Source organism: Miniopterus natalensis, chromosome 21, assembly GCF_054644295.1.
Source record: "Miniopterus natalensis isolate mMinNat1 chromosome 21, mMinNat1.hap1, whole genome shotgun sequence".
Taxonomy (NCBI): Eukaryota; Metazoa; Chordata; class Mammalia; order Chiroptera; family Miniopteridae; genus Miniopterus; species Miniopterus natalensis.
The window spans coordinates 5,026,118-5,053,244 of NC_142101.1; the positions used below are offsets into that span (position 1 = coordinate 5,026,118).

Below are 27,127 nucleotides of genomic sequence, written 5' to 3' on the forward strand. Positions count from 1 at the left end.
AGGAGGGGGCCCACTGAATTAGGGCGGGCCTTAAACCCAATGGTTGGGGTCCTCAAAAGAAGAGGAGAGAACTCAGACACCGAGAAGAGGGCGGAGGAGAGACTGGAGTGATGCTGAACCAAAACATGGCCCTGCTGGCACCTCGATTTTGGACATATAGCTTCCAGGGCTGTGAGGATAAATAATAAAGGGGTTTTTTAAACTGATTTTTAGAGAGAGAGGAACATCAATGTGAGAGAGAAACTTTGATCGACTGCCTCCCCTGCACGCGCTGACCCGGGATCAAACCGGCAACCTTTTGGTGCTCAGAGCGATGCCCAGCCAGCTGAGCCACACCAGCCGCAGCAGTAAGAGGGGCTTTAAGCCGCCAGGTCTGTGGCGGTTTGTCACGGCAGCCCTGGGAACCCGGCCCACTGCTCCGGCCCCGTCGACGGCAGCTGCCTGTCCCTCTGCACAGGGACCTGCCTCCAAGTGCAGCAAGCTCGACTCTCACTGCACTTGATTTGCAAAGCGATCCATGTTGGAGTGGGGATGGCAGTGCCCCTGCAGAGGGGACCCAGGGGACCGTGTTCCACCTGCAGAGAGGGAGCATCTGATTCTCTGCTGCTCCCCTCGGGGCCAGACATCCTCTCGGTCCTGGGGTGGCTGTGGGAAAGGGAAATCTGTCACAGGTAAAATACGGCTTTGTGCTCCCACACGTCCACGTAGAGTGTCCGCGCCCTCTGCTGCTGTGGTCGTTGGGAGTTCCCGGGTGAGTTAGGATCACCCTCCCTGTAGAGCCTTTGTTTCAAGCTAACCTCCATTATCTGGGGGACACTACAAAACCTCTACTCAATGAGTGAAATCTTTGTGACAATTCAAAACCAGCTTGCCTTAAAGCTAGGAAGGTGGGTCGTGAATAAGTGATTGCTCAGAACATCCGGAGAGCCTGTCCTCAACTTCGTGCCAAAAGCAATGCCGTCCTGTGGGCCAGGCCTCCAGCAGGACTCCAGGGCAAGCCACCACCCAGCGGCATCTTTCTGCGGGAGGGAGCAGGGCGGTTGTCTCTGTAGTGTCCTCAGCTTTAAGGAGACTTTAAAGCCGCCTGTAAATGTCCTGCGGCTGCCATCAGGCTGTTTCTAACATGAGGACAGCATGTTGACCAGTTGTCCTGAGGACAGACGCTGCACTCGGTCTTTATTTTCTTTTTTTAATTTTCTCTGTCTTAACATTTTTTCTACAATGGGCATATCTTTAATAAGAAAATCATCTGCTTCTGTTTGGCAGAGGTCTGGCTGGAGCTGGGACAGCCATGGGGTGGGGCTGCAGGTCGGGCGGCCTGTGGCTGTGTCCGGCGGGGCTTCCCTTCCCGCCTTTCGCTCACCTTCCCGGGACCCTGGGCTCTGGGGGGAACATCCCCCTGCTTCCCGAGACAGCTGAGCGTGAGGAGAGGGCGCCGTGGAAGCCGGGGCATCTGGGGCACATGGCTCGCGCAGCACCTGTGGATTCATCTTTGGTTGTGATTTCAGAGCCTCACAGCAGTGCCCTGCGCCAGCCTCTCACTTGACGACTCCCAGCTGCTGCTGCGGCCAGCCCGTCGCCTGCCCAGCCTGTCCCCTGCCCAGGCCTGTCACCGTGCGCCTCTCAGCAGGTAAGGAAGTCGCGAGTCCAGGCTAAGAGCCGCTCTCTGGAGAGCAGGTGTCTTTCCAGCAGTGACCTGTGGGCCTGGGGTGGGGCCAGTGTCAGGACCCTTCACCTGTAGCCAGGTGCTCCCACATCACCTTCTTCTGGCAGTTGTCATTGTCCTCCCCCCCAGCCTCCCTCCATAACAGATGGGGGCCCTTATGAAGCCAGTTTCACAAATTACCCACCGCCTCACACGTCCCTGTGTGAGTGGATGTGCCCCTGCTGGCCAGCAGTGGGAGGGGAACCAAGCCACCGGGGGGGGGGGGGGGGGGGGGCGCAGCGAAGGGCCTCGGCTGGAAACCGGGCTCTGTGCCCCCTGAAGAGAACAGCTAGCCAGCACCCACCCTCCCTCCCGTCTAGGCTGCTTGGTCCCTTCGGGGAGGGGAGCCTGTGCTCACTGGCAGCAGCTGCCCCTCAGGCATCTCCCGGGGAGACGGGCGGCCACTCTACCACATGAGCCTCATCAGCGGCTCAATTCCCGACACTGTCCCCGGCCACATCAGCTCAGCCCTGGGGCAGCCCCCCTGCAGGCCACCTGACTGTTTACTGAGTCGTGCCCAAGGCGCAGCCTCAGAACCCCCGGGGACCCGTCCGTGTGGGGTGTGAGGAGAAGGAGCTGTCAGCCACAGTGGTGGCAGAGCCCGTCCCCAAGCAGTCAGCTCGTCTCTAATGCCTCGGCTTCTAAAACCCGTGAGTCAGGTCAGTGGTCCTGCGGCAGCCAGGGTGCAGGGTCAGCTCCGTTCCATCTCCACTTGGTCCCCACTTCCATCTTCCTCTTGGGTCAAGAGGGGTGTAGATATCACATGCACATACGGAGAAAGACATTCATCAGTTCACAGAGGCGTGTGGCGTCTGGATGGCCTCAGAGGACAGGGGGTTATCCATGTGGAACTAAGGTGCCTGGCCAGGTGGTCAGGGGCTCAGGAACTTCCGCAGGGGCCACATCTTGAGCTCCAGTTGGCAAATCCATGTCCTCCTGCCTCACCAGCTATCTCACTGGGTGACCCTGCCTACCCCAGGGGACAGGGGGCGTCCCTGCCACCTCACTCCCCAGTCGAGCAAGGTTAGCCTCACTGGGAGAGGGGCTGTCCCGGGAGAGCAGGGTGGACCGAGTGTGGCGGTAACCTCCTGTGCTGGCCCGAAGACCCTGCTGGGCGAGGGGGGTGACCAGGTGGGGAGCAGCTCCAGGGAAAAGCTTCCACTCGAGAGCTTGGTGGACTTCAGCTACTCAGCCTCCCTGAGCCTGTTTCCAGACGTGAACAGTAAGGGGATTGGGCCTGGACCTCCGAGTTCCCGTCCGGTTGTAACATGGGAGACTCAGAGCCCAGCTGCTCAGAGTGTGGGCTGTGGACCAGCAACAACAGGGCCAGTTAAAAATGCAGACTTGGGACCAGACCAAGCCCTCTCGAGCGGGACTGGCATGTCATCAGGGTCCCCAGGGGTTCATCAGGGCCCCCGGAAAATTCAAACAGGCCTGATTTTACACGTCTCGCAGGTACCTGAGACGCCTTGTGAGGTGATTTAGTGACAGGATGGGACAGGAAAGTGGAAACATCCTAGCCACAGGGTCTCCCCCTCTGGTACCTGCCAGAGTCACCGAGAGGCTGAATTACAGGTGCCAGGTCTGTGGTCACAGGCTGGGTCCCAGCTTGTGTGCCATGATAAACCTATGTGGAGAGAGAGAGTGAACACATTTGAGAAACCTGCCACGTGGAGAGAGCGTGAACATGCACAGGGCACAGTGTCGGCCAGAGTGACGTCTGTAAGTGGGGTCTGTGCTGAGGGCAGCAAGCAGAGGGGTGGGGGGGGCAGGCCTTGCCCCTCTACTGGGAACCTGCCCCCGTTGACGTTCCCTCCCCGCGGTTAGTAACTTAGGAGCCGGGTCAGGGGCCCTCTGGGTGGCGCGCGGGTATGCAGGTGCCGGAAACAGCTTCTCTCCAACAGGCACAGGGCGGAGACGGGGTGGGGTCAGGGCCCGCCCGCGCCCTTGGGCCTGGCTCAGGCGCGGCTGTTCCCGCTGGCGACATTTCCTCACACGCGCACACTCTGACGGCCACTCCTCACCTGCATTCCCTCGCTCGCCCTCGCACGTGGCCATGCGCACCCCCACCTTCTCTCGCAGGGGCGCCCGTACACCCCACTGCCCGTCACGCACGCTCCCACGCCCTCCCGCTCGTGCACATCACGTCTGCACTCCCGTGCTGTCAGCCCCCTTCTCACACACGCTCGCACCCCACACCCTCACATAGTGCGGAGCCCCCCCCCCCGCCCTTCCCGGGGCCTGTCTGTCCTTCACTCCTGGCCCGGGCTCAGCTTCCTTCCCAGCCATCCCGGTGGCCTCTGACTCCCCAGCGCCTGAAAGCCTGAGTCGGTGATGGGGGGAGAGAAGGGCTGGTGCTGGCCTGGGGGGGAGGACCGTGATCTGAGGCAGTGATTTTAGCCCTAAAAAAGGGGAGGGCTGAGAACGAGATTGTGTCTCCATCCTTTTGCGTGGACACACGGGGCCGCAGACACACAACACACATCCGCAGAGGACAGCCCCCCAGGCATGTGGACACAGGGACACACAGACCTGGACACACAAGCACATTCTGTTAAGTGGGAGGTGGGTTGGTGGCTGCTCCCCTGGATTTCAAACCCCCAACTCCTCAGGATTCTCCTCTTCTTGTTGAGTAAAAGTCCCAGCCAGGACGGGAAACACACCAGTTAAGCTCTGACTTAGGTGGCTGATCTGTGTCTTATAATAATAAACTTTTATGTTTTTAAAAATTGCCTATGGACAGATGAAGCTGCCATCAAGCCTTCCCTGGGCCAGATAGTTGGCAAGTGGGGAACAAGCCCACAGTATGCGGCCTGCACACCAAGACACTGCCCGAGGCTCCGCACACCTCCCTGTGCACCATCGGAGGTCACTGTCACCTATGTGACCGTCCCCAGCTCCCAGGCCAGGATGGCTAGGCCTCCTCTGAGCACTTGCCCATTAGATGGGCATGTGCCTTCTTGTGGGTCAGTTAGTGTTAGTCATGGGGCATTATTACATTCTTGTCGAGTTCTTCCCTCTCCTAAAGAAGCAGATCTGTGTGTGTATGCATGTGTGTGCACATGCGTGTATGTGTGCGTACATGTGTGTATCTGCGTGTACAGGGTGTGTGTGCTTGTGTGTGGAGGTGAGTGTGCATGTGCTTGTGTGGAGGTGTGTGTGCACGCATGTGTGTGCATGCGTGTGCATGCATTTGTGTGCATGTGCTTTTATATGTGTGAATGTGTGTGTGCACACATGTGTGTGTGTGTGTGTGAATGCACACATGCTGTAGTTAAAAAAAACAAACTCCCAACGTAAAGCCTGTAAGCTTTTGGAATGATAGAAAATTTTAAATTAGTAATAAAGCACTTTCGTTCATGGAAAACGTGTGTTCAGAGCTATAGATCGCTGGTGAGGCCACGTGAGACTATGGGCAGGACCTGAGCTTGGCTTCCAGGCTGTGAGTCTGGCTTCTGGGTCCACAAATTTTGGCTTAATTTCTTTGAGTTTTGCATTTTCTTTACTGATAAAACGTAATATGTTTTGCCAGCTTCGTGGGTTGCTAAAGGAGTGAACGACTTATCACTAAGAAATCACATACAAACGAGAAGGCAGTACTTACAGTCATGGGGGCAGCTAAGTGACAGGGACCATCACAGACAGGCTGAGACTCTTTCCAAACAAACGCATGGTCACTGCAGTGGGTCACTCCTTTTCTCACCCAGCACCGTGTCTCCCAGCCACTCCAGCCGGGCGCGCAGCGGGTGGCGGATGGGGACACCCAGGAGGCTGTCTGGCCTTTGGGAAAGCGGCACCTGCAGCCCTTTCTGTTCGGCTTTCAGGGCTGCGGGATGAAGGAGGGCATGTCCAGCAACAGCACCACCAGCATCTCGCAGGCCCGCAAGGCCGTGGAGCAGCTCAAGATGGAAGCCTGCATGGACAGGGTGAAGGTAGGCACCCGGCGCCGCCCCCGCCCACCCGCCCGCCCGCTGCAGCCCCTCATGCCCACCGGCCAGGAGGGTGGCACCGCACCCAGCAGGGCAGCCAGCCAGGCTCGGCAGCTGGGACACGCACCACCGAGTGCTGCGTAGCGTTCCGAGCGTGCCCGCGGCGCGGGTGCCCCGTGTGCGGGAGCTCCGCGACGAGCGCGCGGGGACTCGGCGGTGAGTCTGGAGGCAGGCCCAGCCCTCCCAGCCCTGGTCAGCGTGGCCGTCATGCCAGCGAGCGGCCGGCGCTCCGGGTGAGGCAGCGGTGAGCTCCCGCCCAGTCCCGGGAGCTGAGGGCAGGCAGCCCTGGGTGCTGACGGGTGCTTCGGGAGGCGAGCTCTGAGCCACGCGCTGTGTGTCAGATGGTCCTTCGGGAAAGTGCTGAAGGCCCCCCACCTCCCGCGGTGCTCACCTCCCTGTGGGCGGAGGTCCCTTCCCCTGGGAAGGCTGAAGTGCGGTGAAGCCTCCCCTTCTCTAGATGCCCCTTGGAGGCAGACAGGAGGCTCTGAATGCTGCTCAGGCCCGTTGACTGTAATGGGGTTGGAGCCCGTCACCTGCAGACCCAAGGCCACTGTTTCTGCGGTCTGTAGACGCAACACCAGGGGCTCACCGGGCACCTGGGACTCAGGGAAGGCAGAATTCCCGGGGCGGCGGGCGACTCCTGGAGCCTCTGTGCAGAACGAGCAGTTCCTCCTGGAGACCCCTCACCGAGACCTCCCCTCACGCTCCAGCTACAGCCAGAGAGCAGCTCCTGCTGCCATCGGATGGCCACTCCCTTCCCCGGGGCCTTCGGGGGCACACTGCCCCGGAGGCGGGAGACACACACACAGTGACAGGCCCGGGAGGAGTCCAGAAGGGACACTCGCGGTGCAGCGGTCACCCGTCCTCCAGAGCTGCTTCGCTATTCCAGACAGAACCCCCTCGTCAAGCACGAGCTCCCCGACCCCGGGCCTCTGCTGTACCTCCTGTCTCTCTGACTTCGCCTGTCCTAGGTCCCGTGTTCATGTGAGCGGGATCACACAGGGTTTCACCTTTGGTGACTGGCTTGTCTCACTGAGCATAATGTCCTCGCGGTTCCTCCCAGTGCAGCAGGGGCCAGGATTTCCTTCCTTGTGGCTGAACAATGTCCCATTGTGGGGACGGCCACATTTCACGCCTCTGTTCACTTGCCGCTGGACACTGGCTTGTTCTGCCTTCTCGCTGTTGTGAGTGGTGCTGCGTGAACATGGGTGTGCAAGTGCTTGGGCCCCTGCTTCCCATCCTCTGGGGTGCGGCCAGCACTGGGACTGCTGGATCACATGGGAGGTCTACGCTCAACTTTTTGAGGACCCGCCGTGCTGGTTCCCATAGAGGCCACGGCATTTTATTTCCCCACAGAGACAGATGCGCAAGGGTCTGTTTCTCCACATCTGCACCAACAGGTGTTATTTTCCGTTTGGTTGTTTTATATTATAGTCGTCCTAGTGGGTGTGACGCTCACATATGGTATTAGACACTAGACACCCTTCGCTTCAGGGCTGTAGAAGGAAGGAGGGAGGGAAGGAAGGGGGGAGGGAGGGATGGGTGGAGGGAGGGAGGGAAGGAGTTTACAGCTCATCAGGATGAAAGGGAGATCTGTTAACGTGGGGAGAGAGGAAAAAGGTCATTGCATTAAGCACTTGTTTGGGTTGCAAAGGTAATAAAAAGGAACTGTGAACTCAGAGAGGTCTGGGCAGTTGGTGAAGGGAAAATGTAGCCAAAACACCCACTATCATCCTGAGATCCTGTTTGTGTCCCCAAAACATCATTTGCACAAAAGCACGTGGGCCGATGTAGACTTTGTTCCGGATTCTGTTGGGCATAGAAGGGAGGGAGCCTTTGTAGCACGTGGCCCACAGCCAGCTCAGGAACCCCCCCGCACACACACACGGCCTCTGCGCCCTTTGCGCCCCCACCCTCATCCATTTAATGTTCGAGTACCTCCCCCGCTCAGCCCTCTCCCCAGGGCCCACCTGCTCCCCTAGCAAACACAGGAAGCTCTCCAGGGCCTTTCCCAGCAAAGGTGGTGCCCCTCTGAGAACCAGCATCAGCTGCTAAAAAATATAGATGTTCTCAGTGTTATCATCAGCACAGGGAAGGTTCGACATAGAGCCTGTATGGCTTCCCTAAAGCAAAAGCTTAGAAAATAATACTCAGGACCCTAAAAAGGAATGGAAAAGAAAAGGAAAGGGGAACTGCTCTAGCCCTTAGGGAAAGAATACCTACAGCTTTACTCTCTCACTGTTAGGGATTCGTGCCATGTGCAGTCCTATCAGGAAAGCATACATGTGACATCCATCAACAAATAGGGAGAATTTGTCGAGCAGTCATGGCAGCTACAAGCTGAGCAGCGCAGGAGGCTCAAGTGGAGAAGACGAGCTCCAGAGGCGGCCTGTGCAGCCCGAGAGGAGTTGGGCTGCAGAGAAGTGTCCCGAGGGGGAGGCACGGAGGTGGGAGCAGGACCCGGGCTCCAGCAGGGCCTCCGGAGCCGTCTCTCGCACTTGGAACCCTTTAGGAAGCCTGCTTCTCCTGCCCAGAGGAAAGGGGAATCGCTGACATTGGGCCATCCCATGTGAGCTCTGGGCACGGACAGACACCTTCAGGAAACCAGTAGCTCTCAGCCAGTGACCTGGAAACAGCTGCCAGACTTGCCAGGGAGAACTGGCCGGGCGACATCACGGAGCCCTCTCGTTTGCCCCCTTGCCTGCCCACGGCTGGACCACTCAAACACCTGTGGATGTGCCAGCAATCTGTAAAGGGGCTGCCACTAGGCTGAGATGGTGTCGGCACAGGCTTTATTGGCTGATTGTTGACTGATCAATCGAGCGGTCCTGTATCAGCCCGAGTTCAGTAGGCTCCTAAGATCGGGGGCCGGGAAAGAGAGCCGGGGGTGCGTGTGCTGAAGGTGAAGGCCCGGGGCCTGCAGAAGTGGGCACTGAGAAGGGGACTGCTGCCGACAGGCAGTCACACTAAGAAAAGATGCGACGTCGTGGAAATTATGCCAGGTCACACTCCTCCGTAAAAGTTAAGAAAAATTTGGAGGAAACAATTTGAAAAAGGGAAATAGCTTCAGGAAAAAAGGGATATTCCATTTCCTCTTCCACGCTGAGGTTTTATAATTCGGTGCTTCGAGGAAAAGAGAATACGTGGTCCGAAAGCACTTTAGACGGGAAACACACAGACACGGGCGTTGAGTTTCTAGGTGCTCAGGATATATCTTCCATAGACTCGCCTTTCTCTGTTTAGATGTTTTTCAAACCACAGACATGAGTCTGACGCACACGTAAGCAGGCAGCATGCTCAACGCTCCGCAGAGAAGGCGGCAGAAACCCAGCAGCTTGCAGGGGGCTGCGGGCGCAGGAGCCCTTCCCCGGGCCCTGACTCTTGTTTGAGAATGCTCTTTCTCTGTTCCTAAAAACGGCACTTCATTTACTGCTTTAATCCTTGCCCGAGGATGTTTTTTCCATTGCTTTTCAGAGAGTGGAGGGGGGAGGAGAGAGAAACATCGATGTGAGAGAGACACCAATTGGGTGCCTCCCACGCAAACCCCAGCCGAGGCCCAGGATCGAGCCTGCAGCCCAGATGCATGCCCTTGGCTGGAATCAAACCCAGGACCCTTCAGTCTGAGGCCGACGTTCTAACCACTGAGCCAAACCAGTCAGGGCAAAATGGCACTTATTTTAGAAAATTTTAGAAAACATAGAAAAGTATAAAGAAGAAAATCTAAATGATCTGTAACCAGTACGTTTTCATGTTTGCCATCTAGCTGTTTACATACTTTTCTTTTTATAAAGTTGTGGGTATAATGCACATTTATTACTTTTTGTAAACTGATTTATCATTGAGCAGTATTTTGTGATTACATATCCAGGTCCATAAATACTGTCCTGAAATGTCATTTTTAAATATCTCTTTACTCCATCATCTGAGGTACAATAATTTATTTAACCTGGTCTTCTATCCTTGGACATTTTCATTATTTCCAATTTTTCAGTATTATTATTATTATTATTTTAAATATATCTTTATTGATTTCAGAGAGAGGAAGGAAGAGGGAGAGAGAGATAGAAACATCAATGATGAGAGAGTCATTGATCGGCTGTCTCCCACACGCCCCCACTGGGGACTGAGCCCGCAATCCGGACATGTGCCTGACTGGGAATTGAACCTCTATCTCCTGGATCATAAGTCAGTGCTCAACCACTGAGCCACGCTAGCTGGGTTCAGTATTATTTTTTTTTTAAGACACTACAGCGAGCACACTGGTAGATACAACTTGCACATGTCCAATTGTTCCTTTAGGATAAATTCCTACAATGAAAATTGCTTGGCCAAAGGCTATATTACATTCTGAAGTATTTGAATCAGTATCAGATTTCTCTATGAAAAGTGATTCCAGCTTATACTCTACTCAGCAATATGAGGTGTTTGTTCCCAAACTGTTCCCAATGCCCTTCTCTAAGCCATACCAATTTGATTGATAATAGATAATAATAATAGTAATAGGAACAAGCAACATTTACTGAGTGCATACTACCTGCTATTCTGAAAAATTTATATTAAATTTGCTCAATTCTCATAACAGTTCTCTGAGTAAGTGCTACTAACATTCCCACTTTGTAGAGAAGGATACTGGGGTTTGTCGAGATTAAGTAACTTGCCCAAGATCAGGCAGCTAGAAAGTGGTGGTAGCACAGGGATGGGAAGTCTGGCTCCGGAGACTTCACTCGTGACCTTTGTGCCACACCTTTTCTTGATTGTTGTACCCCATTATTTTAACATGTATTTCAGTGACTCTTATTGTGGTTAAACTAACTTCATATGTTAAATTCTTCTTTAGTGAATTGCCTGTTCCTTGCCTTGGCCCAATTTTCTACTGTGATACTTATCATTTTCTTATTGATTAGTAAGAGTTTCTTGCATATTATAGGTTACACATAGTTTTCTGCATGGAAGGAAACCATAAACTAGAAAACAAAAGAGATTGTAAAAATAAAAAAAGCAAAAATAAAACAACAGGCCCGGCCGGGCGTGGCTCAGCGGTTAAGCGTCGACCTAGGATCCAAGCAATCAGGGTTCGATTCCCGGTCAGGGCACATGCCCGGGTTGCGGGCCAGGCAGCCAATCAATGACTCTCTCATCATTGATGTTTCTATCTCTCTCTCTCTCCCTCTCCTTTCCTCTCTCTGAAATCAATAAAGATATATTTAAAACATTCTTAAACAGTCAAAACTCAAGTAATCTCAGAGTGCATAACATTAAAAATACTTTAAAAAAATAAATAAATAAAATAAAACAACAGAAGCAATACTAAATATATCTATCTTAATAATAAGTACTAAGTGGGACAACTAATTTAGACTCTCAGATTTAATTTAAAAAACAGAATATATTTTGCATTAGTCATTAACTGAAAATAAAGTGACTCAGGCTGAAAGTAATATGTAAGATTTATATGTGAAAGACTACAAAACTCAAGAGCGAAATCAAAGAAGATCTGAACAGACACCTCACCAAAGAAGATACAGATGACAAAGAAGCATATGAAAAGATGTTTGACATCATATATCACTAGAGAATTACAAATTAAAACAACAACAAGCTACCACTACACACCTAATGGGACGGCAAAAATCTAAAACCCTGACAACAGAGTGCTGGCAAGGATGTGCAGCAACAGGAACTCGCATTCATTGCTGGTGAGAATGCAGAATAGAACAGCCACTTTCTAAGGCTGTTCAGCAGTTTTCTTACAAAGTTGAACATAGTTTTACCATAGAACCCAATTATATCAAAAATACACAATGCAAAATATGAGGAGATGTCAGGAAAAATTGACAAGTTGGGTAAGAGTCTAGTATGCGTTTCCCAGTCCTTGTTGGATAAACTAGACAAAAGGCAAGTAAGCAAATATTGATAAATTAAATTAATACATATATACAGGGGTGGGCAAAAGTGGGTTTACAGTTGTAAGTACGTGAAACAGACTTTATTCTTGTATTATTATGTATTAATTATTGTGTTATTTTCCATTCAAACAACTGTAAACCCACTTTTGCCCACCCCTGAATAGTAGACCTGTGTCTTATTAATTTATCAATATGTAGTTATTTATCTTCTGTCTGATATGTATACATATGTGATACAAATATAATTTTATCCAGAAACTACCCAGAACACTTTTCTATAAGCAGCACTCATAGAACACTTCAGGACATTCTAAAAAGCAGAAACGGCTCATGCCACATTCTTGAACCATATGCAATGACACTAATGGTGAGGAATCAAATATAAGCCTGAGTAATGTTTTAAAACCATCTCTCAAACAATGAAAGTGATTTTGGAAATGCCATATATAAATGTATAAGACATAATTTTTAAAAGCACTCAAAACATAAAAGGGCCTAAAGGAAGGCTTGGGAAAAGGAAAAAGGTAGAGTCGATTCTGCAAAAGTGTCTATGGTCTTTAAATTAGCATGTAAATTTAGTGCAAATCTAATCAGAATTCTATCTCTGTTTTTGAAGAAAGAAAACTTTAAATTATTCTAAAATTCAATTAGATGAATAAATGAATGAGAGTATCCAGGACGTTTATTTTTTGAAAAAACAAGTATAAGTGTTCGATGAGGAAGATGTATAGAATTTTCTTTCCAGGTATGAAAATGTGTAAAAAGTCGTAATATTTAAAGATTTATGACACTCCTTTAGCAATAGACAGACCAGTTGAACAGAATGGGAGTCCCTAACAGACCCAAGTGTGGGAATCTGGATTGTGATCCGATGGCATCTCAAATCAGGGACAACAGATTGATAGTAAATGTTGCTGGGAATTGCTCCACTTTGGGAAATAAGTGAAGCTGCATACATCGCTGATTTTATCCAGATAAATTTCAGATGGGTTGTGTTCGTCTGCTCAGGCTGCCTGCACAGAATACCAGACTGTGTGGCTTAAACAATAGAAACTGATGTTCTCGCAGTTCTGGAGGCTGGAAGATGAAGGTGCCCACAGAGTTGATGTCTGGTGAGACCCCTCTTCTTTGGCTGCAGACAGCTCCTCGCAATGCCTGTCCTTTGAGCTCACCTGAAGGAGCTTTCTGGTGCTTCTTCCTCTTATAAACATACCCAGTCCTATGGGACCAGGGCCTCACCCTTGTGACCTCATTTAACCTCTGTTACCCCCCAGAAGGCACTACCTTCATATCAGTCACATTGGGGGTTATGGCTTTAACATCTGAGTTTTGGGGGACACAATTCAGTGTGTACTTGGATTGAAGATTTAAATATAACAAAGCTATAAAAGTACTAGGGAAATAGGAGCAAACATTTTATAATATGAGCTTGGAAAGGCCAAACTTACCACAAAATCCAGCTCATAAAGTAAAAGTTTGACTGCATTTAAAATTGTTTATGTGGTAAAAATTTTCCAATTAACAAAGTAAGACAAACATTTGCTACCTGAAAAACAAAGGGTTAAAGTGGGAAAAGAGCGAGATCAGGGAGATGATCATGTTCTGACAGGTCACCGGCAGAGGATTCAAAGGCCCTGGTGAAGTCCAGGGAAGGGATGTGATTAAGACGGTTAATGAGGTTAAGTTAGAAAGAACCACTCTGGTCATCTCCGTACTATGGCCTGTGTCTATTAAGTTTTGTTGGGTTTTTTTTTTTTTTTGCTTTTTGCTTAATCCCTAAAAATAAATAGAAATTAGGGCACTTGACCCAGCCAGAAGTCCAGAGGCCGTGCGTGTAGCTGCCTTGCCGCGTGTCGGGCTGAACTCCGGGCGCCCTTCTCACGCCAGCTTTGCTAGTTTCCAGTTCAGCTTAACCCTTCCCTCCTTTTCCCGTCCTTGACCTGAAATGTTCGTCCCCTCGAAATTAAACAATCCAGAGGATACTTTTCTACAGTCAAATTTAGAAATAAATTCAAAGACAAGGGGATATAAATGAACAGTTCTAGAACAGGTATCAGATAAAAGGAGAAAAACCTTTGAATTAAATCAAAGTAGAACATAAGAAGCCGAAAGGTGCATTTGGAAAAGCAAAGGGGCCCCTGCGCTTGGAGGGGGTGTGCGGTTAGGGGCGCCACCCCGGTAATTCCCGAGAGACTTCCCCTTCTGTTTCTCACACACCCTTTCACCCTTTTGGAGAGTAATGACGTAACAACATGCCACAGCATGTGGAACAGCCCCCGTTATATCACTTAGCCACAGGCCAGCAGGTCTTGCCCGGGATGACCCGGCTCGTTAATGCTGAGGACAGCTCAGCCAGGGACATTGTTTCCTGACCCACAGTCAGCCCCACGCTTCCTCTCTAGAGATGCCACTGGCTTTCTAGAACCCTCTAGAGCTAGAACCTACCTGTTTCACCTCTAAGTCCCAGAAACCTCCTGAGTGACTCACTAGCTTCTATCACTGAGTAAGCTGCTCTTGGTGAATTTGTACAGTGACAGAGCTGTTGCTTTGGAGCGGGGTGGTCAGAGTCAGATAGGACATGTGCCAGCCTGTTGAAAGGGTTTGATTACGTCGAGGTCAAGTTGGGTCTGGGTCATTCTAAACAAGGTAAGTGAGGGCTGTGCTCTTCCCATGGTGAAGGCCATGGATTAACAGCTCTTACTTGGGTTAACTTGGGAACATTAAAACTCCCTCAAGCACCCTAGATTTACCTCTCAATGTGCAATTAACTTTTCATGTGAAAAAAACACACCTTTATGCTGATTATAGTGAACAGTAGGGAATCCATTATTTTGGACACTTGACTTTAGAATTCAGAGAGGGACTCTCTGTTAGATTACTCATTTATTCACATACATCCCCACTCCCAGCTAGATGCTCTCTTGGCTGAGGACCCAGTGGGTGAGCAGAAGCTTCTCCCCATACAGGCCATTTACCAACTATTGAGAATTGCCTGTATTGATCCAGCTCAACAGGAAGTTGTTGCTGGAGTCTGCTGGAAGCCATATGTCTTAGCCAGTTCATGCTGCTATAACAGAACACCACAGACTGCGGCTCAAACAACAGAAACCCTTTTCTCAGTTCTGTAGGCTGGAAAGTCAGAGATCAGGGTGTCAGCACAGTCAGGTTCTGTGTCGGATGCTCTCTTCCTCGTGTCCGGATGGCCAGCTATCTTCTTGCTGTGGCCTCACATGGCTGGAACAGCAAGAGATCCTCTCTGGTGTCTCTTCCTATAAGGGCACTAATCCCATTCATGAGGGCTCCACCCTCATGACCTAATCACCTCCAAGGCCTCCTGCACCAACACCATCACACTGGAGATTTAGACTTCAACATAGGAATTGGGGGGACACAAGCATTCAGTACATGGCATCGTAATATAGAAGTATCTAGAGGTTGCCCTGAGGAACTGTGTGTTAATCTCAAATACTTCCGAATGTTAGAAGAAGAAAAAACAAATTTCACAAGGATTCACCATGCAGTGTTGGCTCAGAACTTAGAGGTGAGACATAGACCTGTAATGCCCTGAGGGGTCACTGGGGTGACCAGCAGAGGATTTCTTCTGTTGGAGTGAGCACCAAGTTTGACCTTGTCAGAGATACCATCACCATGGGGGTTGCAACCTGGCTGTGCTCTCAACTATAATGCTGCTTTGTTTTCTTGGGGCGGAGGGAGGACAGGAAGAGACATCAAAGATGCTTGTAATTGATTCCAAGTAGTATTGTTAAAGAAACCAGGATTGCTGAAAATTGGTGTGAGGCGCTCTGCTTAGATGCGCAGAATAAATGCAGGGCTGTCACCGCCAGAATAGCAATTATGTCATCTGCCTTGTCATGGAATGTGACTATAGTAATTGCAACATTTTCTCCCATCATTGAAGCTTGTAATTATAGTGCAACCACCGGGATTCTGTGCTAACTTGGGCTGTTTTAATCACCTCTTTTCCTCTGAAATGTAATGGTAAAACTCCACAGTTGTTCCCAGGATGCCGATTCTTCTTTTTTTCCTTTTTTCTTTATCTTTTTAAATATTTATTGGATTTATTGGGGTGACATTAGTTAATAAAATTACATAGGTTTCAGGTATACAATTCTGTAATACATCGTTTATATACTGTACTGTGTTCACCACCCCAAGTCAGTCTCCTTCCATCAACATTTATCCCCCTTTACCATCCTCTACCTGCTCCTACCCCCCTTTCCCTCTGGTAACCACCATACTGTTATCTGTGTCTATGAAGTTTTATTTCTGCTTAATCCCTTCACGTTTTCACCCAGCCTCCCCAAACGCTCTCCCCTCTAGTAGCTGTCAGTTTCTGTATCTATGAATCTGTTTCTATTTTGTTTATTATGTTCATTAGATTCCACAATAAGTGAAATCGTATGGTATTTGTTTTCTCTGACTGGTTTATTTCACTCAGCATAATGCTCTCCAGGTCCATCCATGCTGTTGCAAAGGTAAGGTTTCCTTCTTTTTTATGGCCAAATAGTATTCCATGGTGTAAATGTACCACAGCTTTTTTATCCGCTGATCTACTGATGGGACTTGGGCTGTGTCCAGATCTTGGCTGTTGTAAATAACGCTGCTGTGAACATAGGGGTGCATATATTCTTTTGAATCAGTGTTTCTGGTTTCTTCTGATATATTTCCAGAAATGGAATTGCTGGGTCATAAGGCCGTTTCATCCTTAATTTTTTGAGGGAACTCCATACTGCCTTCCACAGTGGCCACAACAATCTGTATTCCCACCAATATTGTATGAGGGGTCCCTTTTCTCCACATCCTCACCAACACTTGTTGTTTGTTAATTTATTGATGATAGCCCTTCTGACAGGTGTGAGATGATATCTCATTGTGGTTTTATTTTGCATTTCTTTTTTTTTCTTTTTTAAAAATATATCTTTATTGATTTCAGACAGCGGAAAGGAGAGGGGGAGAGAGAGAGAGTTTAGAAACATCAATGATGAGAGAGTCATTGATCGAGCCCGCAACCCGGGCATGTGTCCTGACCGGGAATCAAACCCCGATCGCCTGGATCCTAGGCCGACGCTCAACCGCTGAGCCACACCCGGCCGGGCTTATTTTGCATTTCTCTGAGGATTAGTGACTGTGAGCATCTTTTCACATGTCTATTGGCCATCTGTATGTCCTCTTTGGAAAAGTATCTATTCAGGTCCTTTGTTCTTTTCTTAATTGAAGTGTTTGTTTTTCTGGTGTTGAGTTTTATAAGTTTTTTATAAACTTAGGATATTAACCCCTTATCAGATGTATAATTGGCCAATGCGTTCTCCCATTCTGAAATTTGTTTCTTCATTTTGTTGATGGTTTCTTTCGCTATGCAAAAACATTTTAGTTTAATGTAGTCCCATTCATTTATTATTTCTTTTGTTTTCCTTGCTCAAGAAGACATCAGAAAAAATATTGCTACAAGAAATGTCCATTTTTTACTGCCTATATTTTCTTCTAGGATCTTTATGGTTTCGAGTCTTACATTTAGGTCTTTAATCTGTTTTGAATTTTTTCTTGTATATAGTGTAAGAAGGTGGTCTAGTTTCATTTTTTTGCATGTATCTGTCCAACTTTCCAAACATCATGTTTTGAATTGACTATCTTTACCCCATTGTATGCCCTTGCCTCCTTTGTCAGATTGATCATAAAGACATGGGTTTATTTCTGGGCTTTCTATTCTGTTCTATTGGTCTGTATGTCTATTTTTATGCCAGTACCTGCTGTTTTGATTACTATGGCCTTGTCATATAGTTTGATTTCAGGTAGCAAGATTCCTCCAAATTTGTTCTTTCTAAAGATTGCTGAGGGTATTTGGGGTCTTCTGTGGTTCCACATAAATTTTTGGAATATTTGTTCTAGTTCTGTGAAATACTCTAATGGGATCTTCATAGGAATTGGGTTGAATCTATAGATTGCTTTGAGTACTATGGACATTTTAATGATGTTAATTTTTCCTATCCATGAACGTGGAATATGCTTCCACTTATTTGTATTTTCTTCAATTTCTTTCTTCAGTGTCTTATCAAATTCCAAGTATACTTTTACATCCATGGTTAAATTTATTTCTAGGTATTTTATTTTTTAAAGCAATTGTGAATAGGATGGTCTTCTTAGTTTCCCTTTCTGATAGTTCATTACTGGTGTATAAAAATGCAACTGATTTCTGGATACTTATTTTGTATCCAAATACTTTACTGAATTTATTTATCAATTCTAGCAGTTTTTTGGTGGAATCTTTACAGTTCTCTGTATACAGTATTATGTCATCTGCAAATAATTACATTTTTACTTCTTCCTTTCCAGTTTGGATGCCTTTTATTTCTTCTTGTCTGATTGCTGTGGCTAGAACTTCCAGTACTATGTTGAATAAGTGTGGTGAAAGCAGACATCTCTATCTTGTTCCTGATCTTAGGGGAAACGCTTCTAATTTTTGCCTATTGAGTATGATGTTGGCTTGGGTTTCTCATATATGGCCTTTACTACATTGAGGTATGGTCCCTTATTCCTCCTTTGCTGAGAGTTTTTATTATAAATGCGTGCTGGATTTTATGAAATGCTTTTTCTGTATCTATTGATATGATCTTGTTTTTATTCTTCTTTTTGTGATGTATCACATCTATTGATTTGTGGATATTATACCAACCTTGCATCCCCAGAATAAAGCCTACTTGATCATGGTGTGTGATCTTTTTAATGTATTGCTCGATCCAGTTTGCTAATATTTTCTTAAGGGTTTTAGCATCTATTTCATCATGGATACTGGCCTATAATTTTCTTTCTTTGCAGTGTCTTTATCTGGTTTTTGAATTAGGATAATGCTGGCCTCGTAAAATGGATGTGGGTGTCTTCCCTCTTCTTGAATATTTTGGACTAGTTTAAGAAGGATAGGTGTTAGTTCTTCTTTGAATGTTTGATAAAATTCATCTGTGAAGCCATCAAGTCCAGGACTTTTGTTTATTGGGATTTTCTTAAATTACTGCTTCAATTTCATTATTGTAATCAGTCTATTCAGGTATTCTGATTCTTCCTGATTCAGTTTTGGCAGATTGTATATTTCTAGGAATTTATCCATTTTATCCTCATTGGTTGGCATATAGTAGCTCATAGTATTTTCTTACAATCTTTGTATTTCTGTGGTGTTGGTTGTTATGTCTCTTTTATCTGATTTTATTTAGTTAGGTCCTCTCTCTTTTTTACTTGATATGTCTGGTTAAAGGTTTGTCAATCTTGTTTGTATTTTCAAAGTACCAGTTCTTGGTTTCATTGATCTTTTGTATTTTTTTAAGACATTATTTCTGCTCTGGTCCTTACTATTTCCTTTCTTCTACTCACTTTGGGCTTTGTTGTTCTCTTTCTAGTTCCTTTAAGTGAAAAATTCAATTGTTTATTGAGATTTTTCTTGTTTCTTGATATAGGTCTGTAATGCTATGAGTTTCCCTCTTAGAACTGCTTTTGCTGTGTCCCATATATTTTGGGTTTTTGTGTTCTCATTTTCTTATTTCTTCCATGATCTCATTGTTAAACCATTCATTATTTAATAACATGTTATTTTGTTTGTTCTTCAGCTTTTTCTTGTGATTGAGTTCTACTTTCATGCCATTATGGTCAGAGAAGATGCTTGATATGATATCAATCTTCATAAATTTACTGAGACTTGTTTTATATCCTAACATGTGATCTATACTAAAAAATGGTCCATGTGCACTTAAAAGAATGTGTATTCTGCTATCTGGGGTGAAATGCTCTGAAGATATCAATTAAATATACCTGATCTACTGTGTCATTTAAGGCCACTGGTTTCCTGTTGATTTTCTATCTGGAAGATCTATCCATTGATGTCCAAGGGGTGTTAAAATCCTCTGTATGACTATATCACTGTCAATCTCTCCCTTTATGTCCATCAAGATTTGCTCTATATATTTAGGTGCTCCTAGGTTGAGTGCATAAATGTTTGAAAGGGTTATATTCTCTTATTGGATTGATCCCTTTGGCATTATGTAATGTCCTTTTTTGTCACTCATTATGGGCTTTGTTTTGAAGTCAATTTTGTCTTTTTCTTCAGCAGGTTAAGGAATTTTTCAGCCATTATTTTTTCAAATAGGTTCTTAACTTCTTCTCCTCTCTTGTCCTTCTGGTACACCTATGATGTGGATGCTCTTATGCTTCATGTTGTTCCTAAGGTTCCTTAAACTATCCTCATTATTAAAAAACTCTTTTTTTTTGATGCTCTGATTTGATGTTTTTTTTTCTACCTTGTTTTCCAAATCGCTGATTCGATCTCTACTTCATCCAACCTCCTGTTTATTCCTCCTAGTGTATTCTTCATTTCAGATGTTGTATTCTTAATTTCTGACTGGTTCTTTTTTATGGTGTCTAAGTGCTTTTTTATGCTTGCTATCTCTTTGTCAAACTTCTCACTAAGTTCCTTGAGCATCCTTATAACCATTTTTTTGAAGTCTATATCTGTTAAATTGCCTGCCTCCATTTCATTTAGATGTTTTTCTGGAAATTGTCTCCACATTTTGGCTGCCTCTTTGTGTTTGTTTCTATGTATTAGGTAGGTCTGCTATCACTTTCAGTCTTCATGGGGTGGCCTTAAATTGTAGATGTCCTTGGGGTCCAGTGGCACAATTTCCTTGGTCACCTGATCTGGGTGCTCCAGGAATGTCTCTTGTATGGGTTATGTGGGCCCTCCTGTTGTAATTGTGTCTTGGTTGCTATTGGCCATTTTGTGCCTGAAGTCAACCCTCAGGCTGGCTGAAGGCGAGGATTGACCCAGACCACAGTGTACAAGCTGCTGTGCAGGTTCTGACTATGTGAAATAGAATTAACTTCAGCTGGTTTGGTGTCTGCCAAGATCTTCCTTTGGATATGCCACTTGTGAAGCTAGTTGGATCCTGTTCTGATGTTGTCTGAAGCTGCACACTGGGTGTGTTGGTCCTGGGGCCTCTTGGGAGGGACTCTGGTACAGGCCAGTGTTAGAGACTGCCTGTGACTGTATGAAGGCTATAAAGTGATCCACAGTTGTGGCTGCCTCTGCTGGGACTGGGGTGCATGGGAAGGACCAAGCTGTGCACAAAGGCTGGCTTTTACCAGCACCGGGCCCAGGGGCAGGTCAGAAAAAGTGCCAAGGCACCCCAAGATCTACCTCTGCCTGCTTTGCATGCTAAATGCCTGATAGGCTCAGTCACTGAAAGAGCCTCTGGCAGTACTCAAGTTGCATGAAATAGGTTCTGAATGAGTCACTAGGCAGGAGCAAGTGGTGTTCACCAAATTGATGTAGGTTCAAACTCAGTGCCAGTGCTGGGTCTGAGGCCACTCAGCAAATTTTCCAGGGTATACCAAGTCTAGCTGCCACCTACAGGCATATCAGGGTCTGAGGAAGTTGTCAGGTGAGACCAGCAGTATTTATCAGGCCCAAACAGACCAAGATTTGGCCATGTGAAGGGAGGGCTCTGCACCAGTTGGGTATGTGGGGGAAAATGGCCCCCATCCTAGAGCCACACAACTCAGTCTGTCCATGATTCTGTCAGGAGCCTGCACTCAACAAGGCAGTACCTCTGGAAGTCAGAATGGTGTGGCTAATGGATCTCCCATGAGGGGAAGGTGCTGGTCAGTCTTGAGAAAAGGTGGGAGGTATGGCCGCCACCCCAGAGGCCACAACTCAGTCTGTCCTGGATTCTGCCCGGAACTTGCAGGGTAGGATGACCAGGAATCAAGAGGGTGGAGCCATCTGGAGCCCAGAAGATGGGGCTAGAGAATCTCCCATGAGGGAGAAGTACCAGTCAGATTCACAGGAAAATGGGGGGAATGGCCTCTGCCCTAAAGCCCCACCACTTAGATACTGATACCCCCTGAGTCTGCCCAGACATCTACATCCCAATTCAGGCAGCTGATTCCTCAGCAAGTTGTGAGCACCACAGGGTGGGGTGACAGGGATTTCAGAGGTTGGGGCAATTGCTGGAGTGCTCCATAGAAAGATGGTGTCTGAAGTGTGGGAGAGGGACTCAGTATATGGATCCTGACAGCTGTCATCTCAGCTCTCTCCCAAGAGCCACAAACCAGTCTCTCCTCACATGACTTCAGTCTGCTCCACCTCCCCTCCACTGGAGCCCAGGGTGAGTGGCCACAAATGAGATTTTGTGTGTTGGCCCTTTTGGAGGGCGCCTATATCTCTAGACAGAATTCTCTTTGATTTTCACAGCCAGATGTTATGCCTCTTCCCAGCTCTGGTGCTCTGGGCTGATACCCCAGTGCTCCTGAGGGGGTGCCTTTGCAGCTGAGATATCCCTCTGGAACCTCAGCCTCTGCCCGTGGGAGTGGGACCAGCTCATTTCACATCTCCACCCTTCCTACCAGTCTCGATGTGGCTTTTTTCCTAAGTCCTTTGTTATAAGACGTTTATTCAGCTAGTCTTCAGTTGGTTATTAAGGTTGATGGTTTTGTATTTTAGTTGTAATTCTAGTTTGGTCCTGGGAGGAGGTGAACATAACATCCACCTAGGCTGCTTCCATCTTGGATCTTGCAGTTCTTTTCAAATTCTGTTATAGCTCTTAACAGTTCAGTAGTAAGGAAAGGAGGCAGGGATGCTCTGGGCAATTTGTAACAGAGCACCTTAGGGAAAGCAGACTTGAGGTTTGGTGAGAAAGTCTACATAGTACAGGAGTTTTAAGCTTCCAACCAGAATTAAATTTTCTCTTTGAACATGAATCATCTATTTTATGTTCAGAGATGACAGCTGATTTGTAGGATTCGATACTGACAAGCATCTGAACGAGTAAACTGATCGAGAAGGAAGGTGTAATTATAAATTAGCAGGTCAACTTCGGACCAGTGGATGGTGCTGGTGAAACATAAACTGAGGCACACTAAAATTTTTTTTCAAGAGTTTACTTGAACACACATTGATTGGAATCAGGCAGCACAAAACCAAAGGTGGTTAGAAGTGCCCCACCAGTATGAGCTGGGGCAAGGTTTCTACAGAGAAGAAGTGGAAACAAAGCAAAGAAATTATTTTATTAGTTATAGCTTAAGTTGGTTAGCTTATTTAGGAAAGCCTAACTGGCCATTTGTGATTGGTTGTTCTAAAGTTTCACCTTCTCAGATTCCGGGAAGGGCCCTGACCCTGGCTTAGGTTTTAATCCGCTTACATGGGCAGCCAAGGCAGAGCCACCTCAGTAGCACGGCCTCCTTGTTTAAATACTAACAGTGTGTAAATCACAGCTAGAGGAAGTGACTTTGGCCAGGGTGTGGGGGAGGGGAAGCGGGTCCCAGCAAGGAGATTTACCTGTTAGGGTAAATGGAACAACCTAAGAAACTTCAGGTACAAGAGTTGTCTTCTGGTCATGTGAGTTCCCAGGCAGCTTGTCTATAAGGAGAGAGTTGCTGGCCCAGCAGACAGAACATTCCAGCACTCGGCAGTTCTGGTTTCCATGATTAATTAATCAGGCAGCCACAGGAACGTAGATTCTGTGGCCAGACTGCTTACCTTCAAAGTCTTACTTGATAAGTGACCTTGAGCATATTTATAACATTTGTGCCTCAGTTTCCTCATGTGAAAATTGGCTTTAAAGATGTTACTTAGAAGAGTTAAATGAGGTAATGCACGCAATGATGCAACTAGCACCATGCCTGGCACGTCGAGCACTCAGCAACTGTCAGCTGCTACTTTTATTAATGGTTTTATACAGCTGTCCCTTAAACTTGTGTAACATGGATCGGCTGCAGGAGGTGGCCTGCTCCTAGCCAGAAAGTTGTGTTTTTGGGCCCAGAGCCTGGGGACCAGCCTCTAAATAAAGGGCACAGGTTTACCGAGGTAACTGCCACTGTGCAGGACTGGATGGGTTGTCAGAGGCCCCTGTCTCCTTCCCCATCATGGTTCCACACTGATGTGCAACTGTTCTTTATATAATAATGCCAACTATTGTAGTATCTTTATAACTGTTGAGTCTTCTCATCTAGATCTTCTAGAAGGCAAAAATCTTGTCCTGTTCTTTCCCCTATATCCTCTCAGTAAGTACTTCCTGGGTGAGAGAATGAGGTTTATAGAGGATTCAGAATAAACAGAGGCATGTCCAAAGAAATGAAATCGATGGGAACAGTGAAACTGGAGAGGGGATGGTGAGCAGGTAAGGCATTTCTAAATTGACCATCTGGAAGCACTTACTGGAGTCAGGGACTGAGGCCCAATAGGTCTCAGAGGACAGTGGCTCTTAGAAGAGGAAGGTGTGGGCTGACGCTGCAGCCTGTTGTGTCTGTGGCCTGGCCAGCAGCCCCCAGTTCTCAGTGGTTGCCCAGGGCGCCGCTAGATGAATCCAGTAGTCATCCTAACGTGGTAGCCATGGAGGAGGCAGGTCGAGAAGCCTGGAGTAGGGAGGGGGAGGCCATGACTAAGGCCGTGGGGACAGAGCTTGGCTTTGGTTTGGAAGGTGGCAGCAAGCAGGCTGCATGCAGGGCTCAGCCTCCCGGGCTCCCTGCCCCACACCGCTGCTCTCACTGCCATTCCAGTCCTCTTCTATGCCCGTCACAGCTGCATTGGTCTCCAGGGGCACTTCCCTGCTCCCTGCAGGCTGGTCCTCCCCTGGGAGATTCCTGCGTGGGTGTCCCGTAAACCACTGCAGACTCCAAACACCCCCATCACCCACATACACTTACTTAGGATCTGAAACACTGGTGCAATTAGGGATAAAATTGTAAACTTTTAGAGTTAAAGGGACCCTAGAGATATCTAACTCTCCTGAACTTTACAGATGAGAAAACTGAAGCTCAGAGAGGTTGAGTTACTTACCCAAGGTCACACAGTCAGCTTAGGGGCAAAGACAGAACTGAAAGCTCCCAACAAATGTAGACTTTGTCAGGGTTTAGATTGACTCATCAGCTTAACTTTTAGTTGTTTTATTTGAGGGAAAAATTCATTATATATCTCTACTGCAGTTATTTGTAGGATTCTACCCACTGCTAAAGTGGTAGGTCTGGGCTGGACATCAGAAGATTTCTGTAAAATTTTGGAAATGGGCCCATTTATAAAACCTAGAGGGACTGTGTGTGGCTTGTATGTACTGAAGGCTGTACCTACATTGTTTCATTCATTTATGGAGTGTTCTTGTCACTCTGGAGAAGACTGAGACAATGCACTGCAAGGGTCTCATTGGACTGTTACCGCCACAGCCTCTGAAGCACTGGCTGGGAACAGCCTCGCCGGCAGGAGGGCTCCTGTCCAGGCTGTTTACTTGCCTGGCTCGTGACACAGACCATGAGGGCAGGGAGCCGGTAACCTCATCTGCCTCTCAGCAAACACTCCTCCGCGCCTGCCCTCCGCCCCTCCGCCCCTCCGCCGGGGCTCCTGGCCTTCAGCTCCGGGCTGGTTCAGTGCACAGCTGCCGTTGTCCACAGCCTTCAGATTAGCCTGGAAGGAAGACAGAGGGAGCGAGCCTTCTGGCCAGGGCAGTGGCCGTTCGAGTTAAACGCTGTGTGCCTGTACCAACCACGCGGCGTATGTGCTGTGTTCTGTATAAACTGTTTATAGCATGCATTGTACTGAGAAGGACAGAGTGTCTCTGTGATGGCCATGAGAGTGGATTACAACGAGACAGTTAATGATAATAATAAAAACCCAGTCACACTGGCTCAGCCATGGTCAGCCCTTTGCTTTATTTGTCTAGAAATGGTTTAGCAGAGTGATCGTGGGCTGCTGGCCCGGAGCCTCCCCTCCTCTCCCTCCTGGCCCCGGTCCTGCAGGTGGTGACCTGCAGCCTGGAGCAGAGGCTCTTCCCTTGGAGGCAGATGTCAAAACTCGTCTCCTCGGGTTTGCACAAAGCCTCGCCCCAGGCTGAGCATGACCTTGCCGTTGGCCGTGCACACAGCACAGCCTGTCCTCGGGCTTGTCCACCTCCACAGGGCCACTCAGACTGGCCTAACCCTGCGCCTGTGCTGTGCCCCCACAGGTGTCCCAGGCAGCTGCAGACCTCCTGGCGTACTGTGAGGCCCACGCCCGGGAGGACCCTCTGATCGTCCCCGTGCCTGCGTCAGAAAACCCGTTCCGAGAGAAGAAGTTCTTCTGTACCATCCTCTGACTCTGGGTGAAGAGCCTCCTTCCTGGACCACCCCTGGGGACCCGCATGCGCAGCTTTAGGGAGCCCCCTCCATCCCTGCCCATCCTGCCCAGCCACGACCGTGGGGGCCGGTTTTGTCTGTCCCTTGGTGTCTTCATTGCATCAGTTTCACTTTTTCTTTTCATTTTCATGTTATTTGCATTATTGGCCAAGACAGCAGACATTTTTGTAGCCAAATAACAAATGTGCCAAGTAAAAATAAGTATGGATTTAAGGGCTTAAATATTTAAACATCAGTTCCCAAGTTTAAATACATCAAGTTAACACCTTTCAGTGGATAATTTATTGAAAAACTATACCCAAGAATCCCCCATTCTCATCATTCAGCATCAGATAAGAGCATTGGACCAACTAAAATACGTGAGTAAAACTTTCATCTCCTTCCCTGGAGAAAGTTCTGGAAGGTCCCTAGTTCTGCTTTTCCACCATCCTATTAAAAAGGAAACAACCCACAGCAGTGACAGTTTTCTTAACACATGTGGCCAGGGGCCCAGGCCCTGTTTCCCACTGAGTGTCACTGACCACTCCGGAGGTGGTCCCTCTACAAGTACAGATGCGGGGGATGCTGTACATGTGACTCCAGCTGTGAAGGGTGCCATCTCCCCTCTCCAACGACACCTCTTCCCACTCCCTCCTGTCTGGCTCCTTCTTGGGGCTTTGGACACGGGCGGTGTGAGTAAAGGCCACTCTAGGCTCAACACGGCCTGGGGGTTTCACCATGGTGGCCCTGCCCCGGAGGGATGAGTCACAGGGACAGCAGATCTGGGCATTGACAAGTATTCACTTATGTAATCTTCCAACAATAAATAAATCCCATGAGCATATCTGTTTTAAAGAGAGGGAAACTGAGGCACGGGAAGATGATGTCGCTTCCCCAGGGTTATAGACAGTAAACAGGAAACCTGGGACTTGAGGGCAGGCAGCCTGGCCCCAGAGCCCTGCCTGAACCCCTGGGCTACACTGCCCTCCAGGTCGACCTGGAGCAACCTGAGAGATTCTGTGAAGCACTGTGGCCGCGGCCTGCTCAGCAGCACCCGTCTCTCCCCCTCTGCCATGAGGTGCACGCCCGGCCCGTGTTCCTGTCGTTGATGGGCGATGATACGTGGAGGCCCCAGTGGAAGGGTAGACAGCCTCTTGGTTTTCCTGACATGAACTTGCAGGCCCTTCCCAGGCAAACTCAAACCACCCTGCAGAACGAAGACACAGAGCAGAGAGTGCGTTGTCTAAGTTGATTCTAGTCTCTGTTTGGAAACTGCCTCTGTCCCTGGTCCTGATGGGACATGGTGTGTGAGCAAGACATTGTTTCTTAAATGTTCTAACCTGCAGAATGGGGATAGTGGTGATGACACCTCCTGCGTTCTGTCGAGG

The 27,127-nt window shown here is 48.0% G+C and overlaps 1 protein-coding gene across 1 annotated transcript; it reads left to right on the plus strand.

Moving 5' to 3' along the window:
* Positions 1-1,547: 1,547 nt before the first annotated feature.
* GNG4 (G protein subunit gamma 4) lies at positions 1,548-26,957 on the plus strand. The gene is made up of 3 exons (XM_016199862.2): positions 1,548-1,630; positions 5,530-5,637; positions 25,592-26,957. Exons 2-3 carry the CDS (start codon positions 5,539-5,541, stop codon positions 25,718-25,720), a joined length of 228 nt encoding a protein of 75 aa, XP_016055348.1. The 5' UTR covers positions 1,548-1,630; positions 5,530-5,538; the 3' UTR covers positions 25,721-26,957.
* Positions 26,958-27,127: the final 170 nt, after the last annotated feature.

Coding starts and splice junctions, on each gene's coding strand:
- GNG4 (XM_016199862.2), top strand. CDS start 5,539: ATGAAGGAGGGCATGTCCAGCAACAGCACCACCAGCATCTCGCAGGCC. Junction 5,638..25,591: donor CCTGCATGGACAGGGTGAAG/GTAGGCACCCGG, acceptor GTGCCCCCACAG/GTGTCCCAGGCAGCTGCAGA.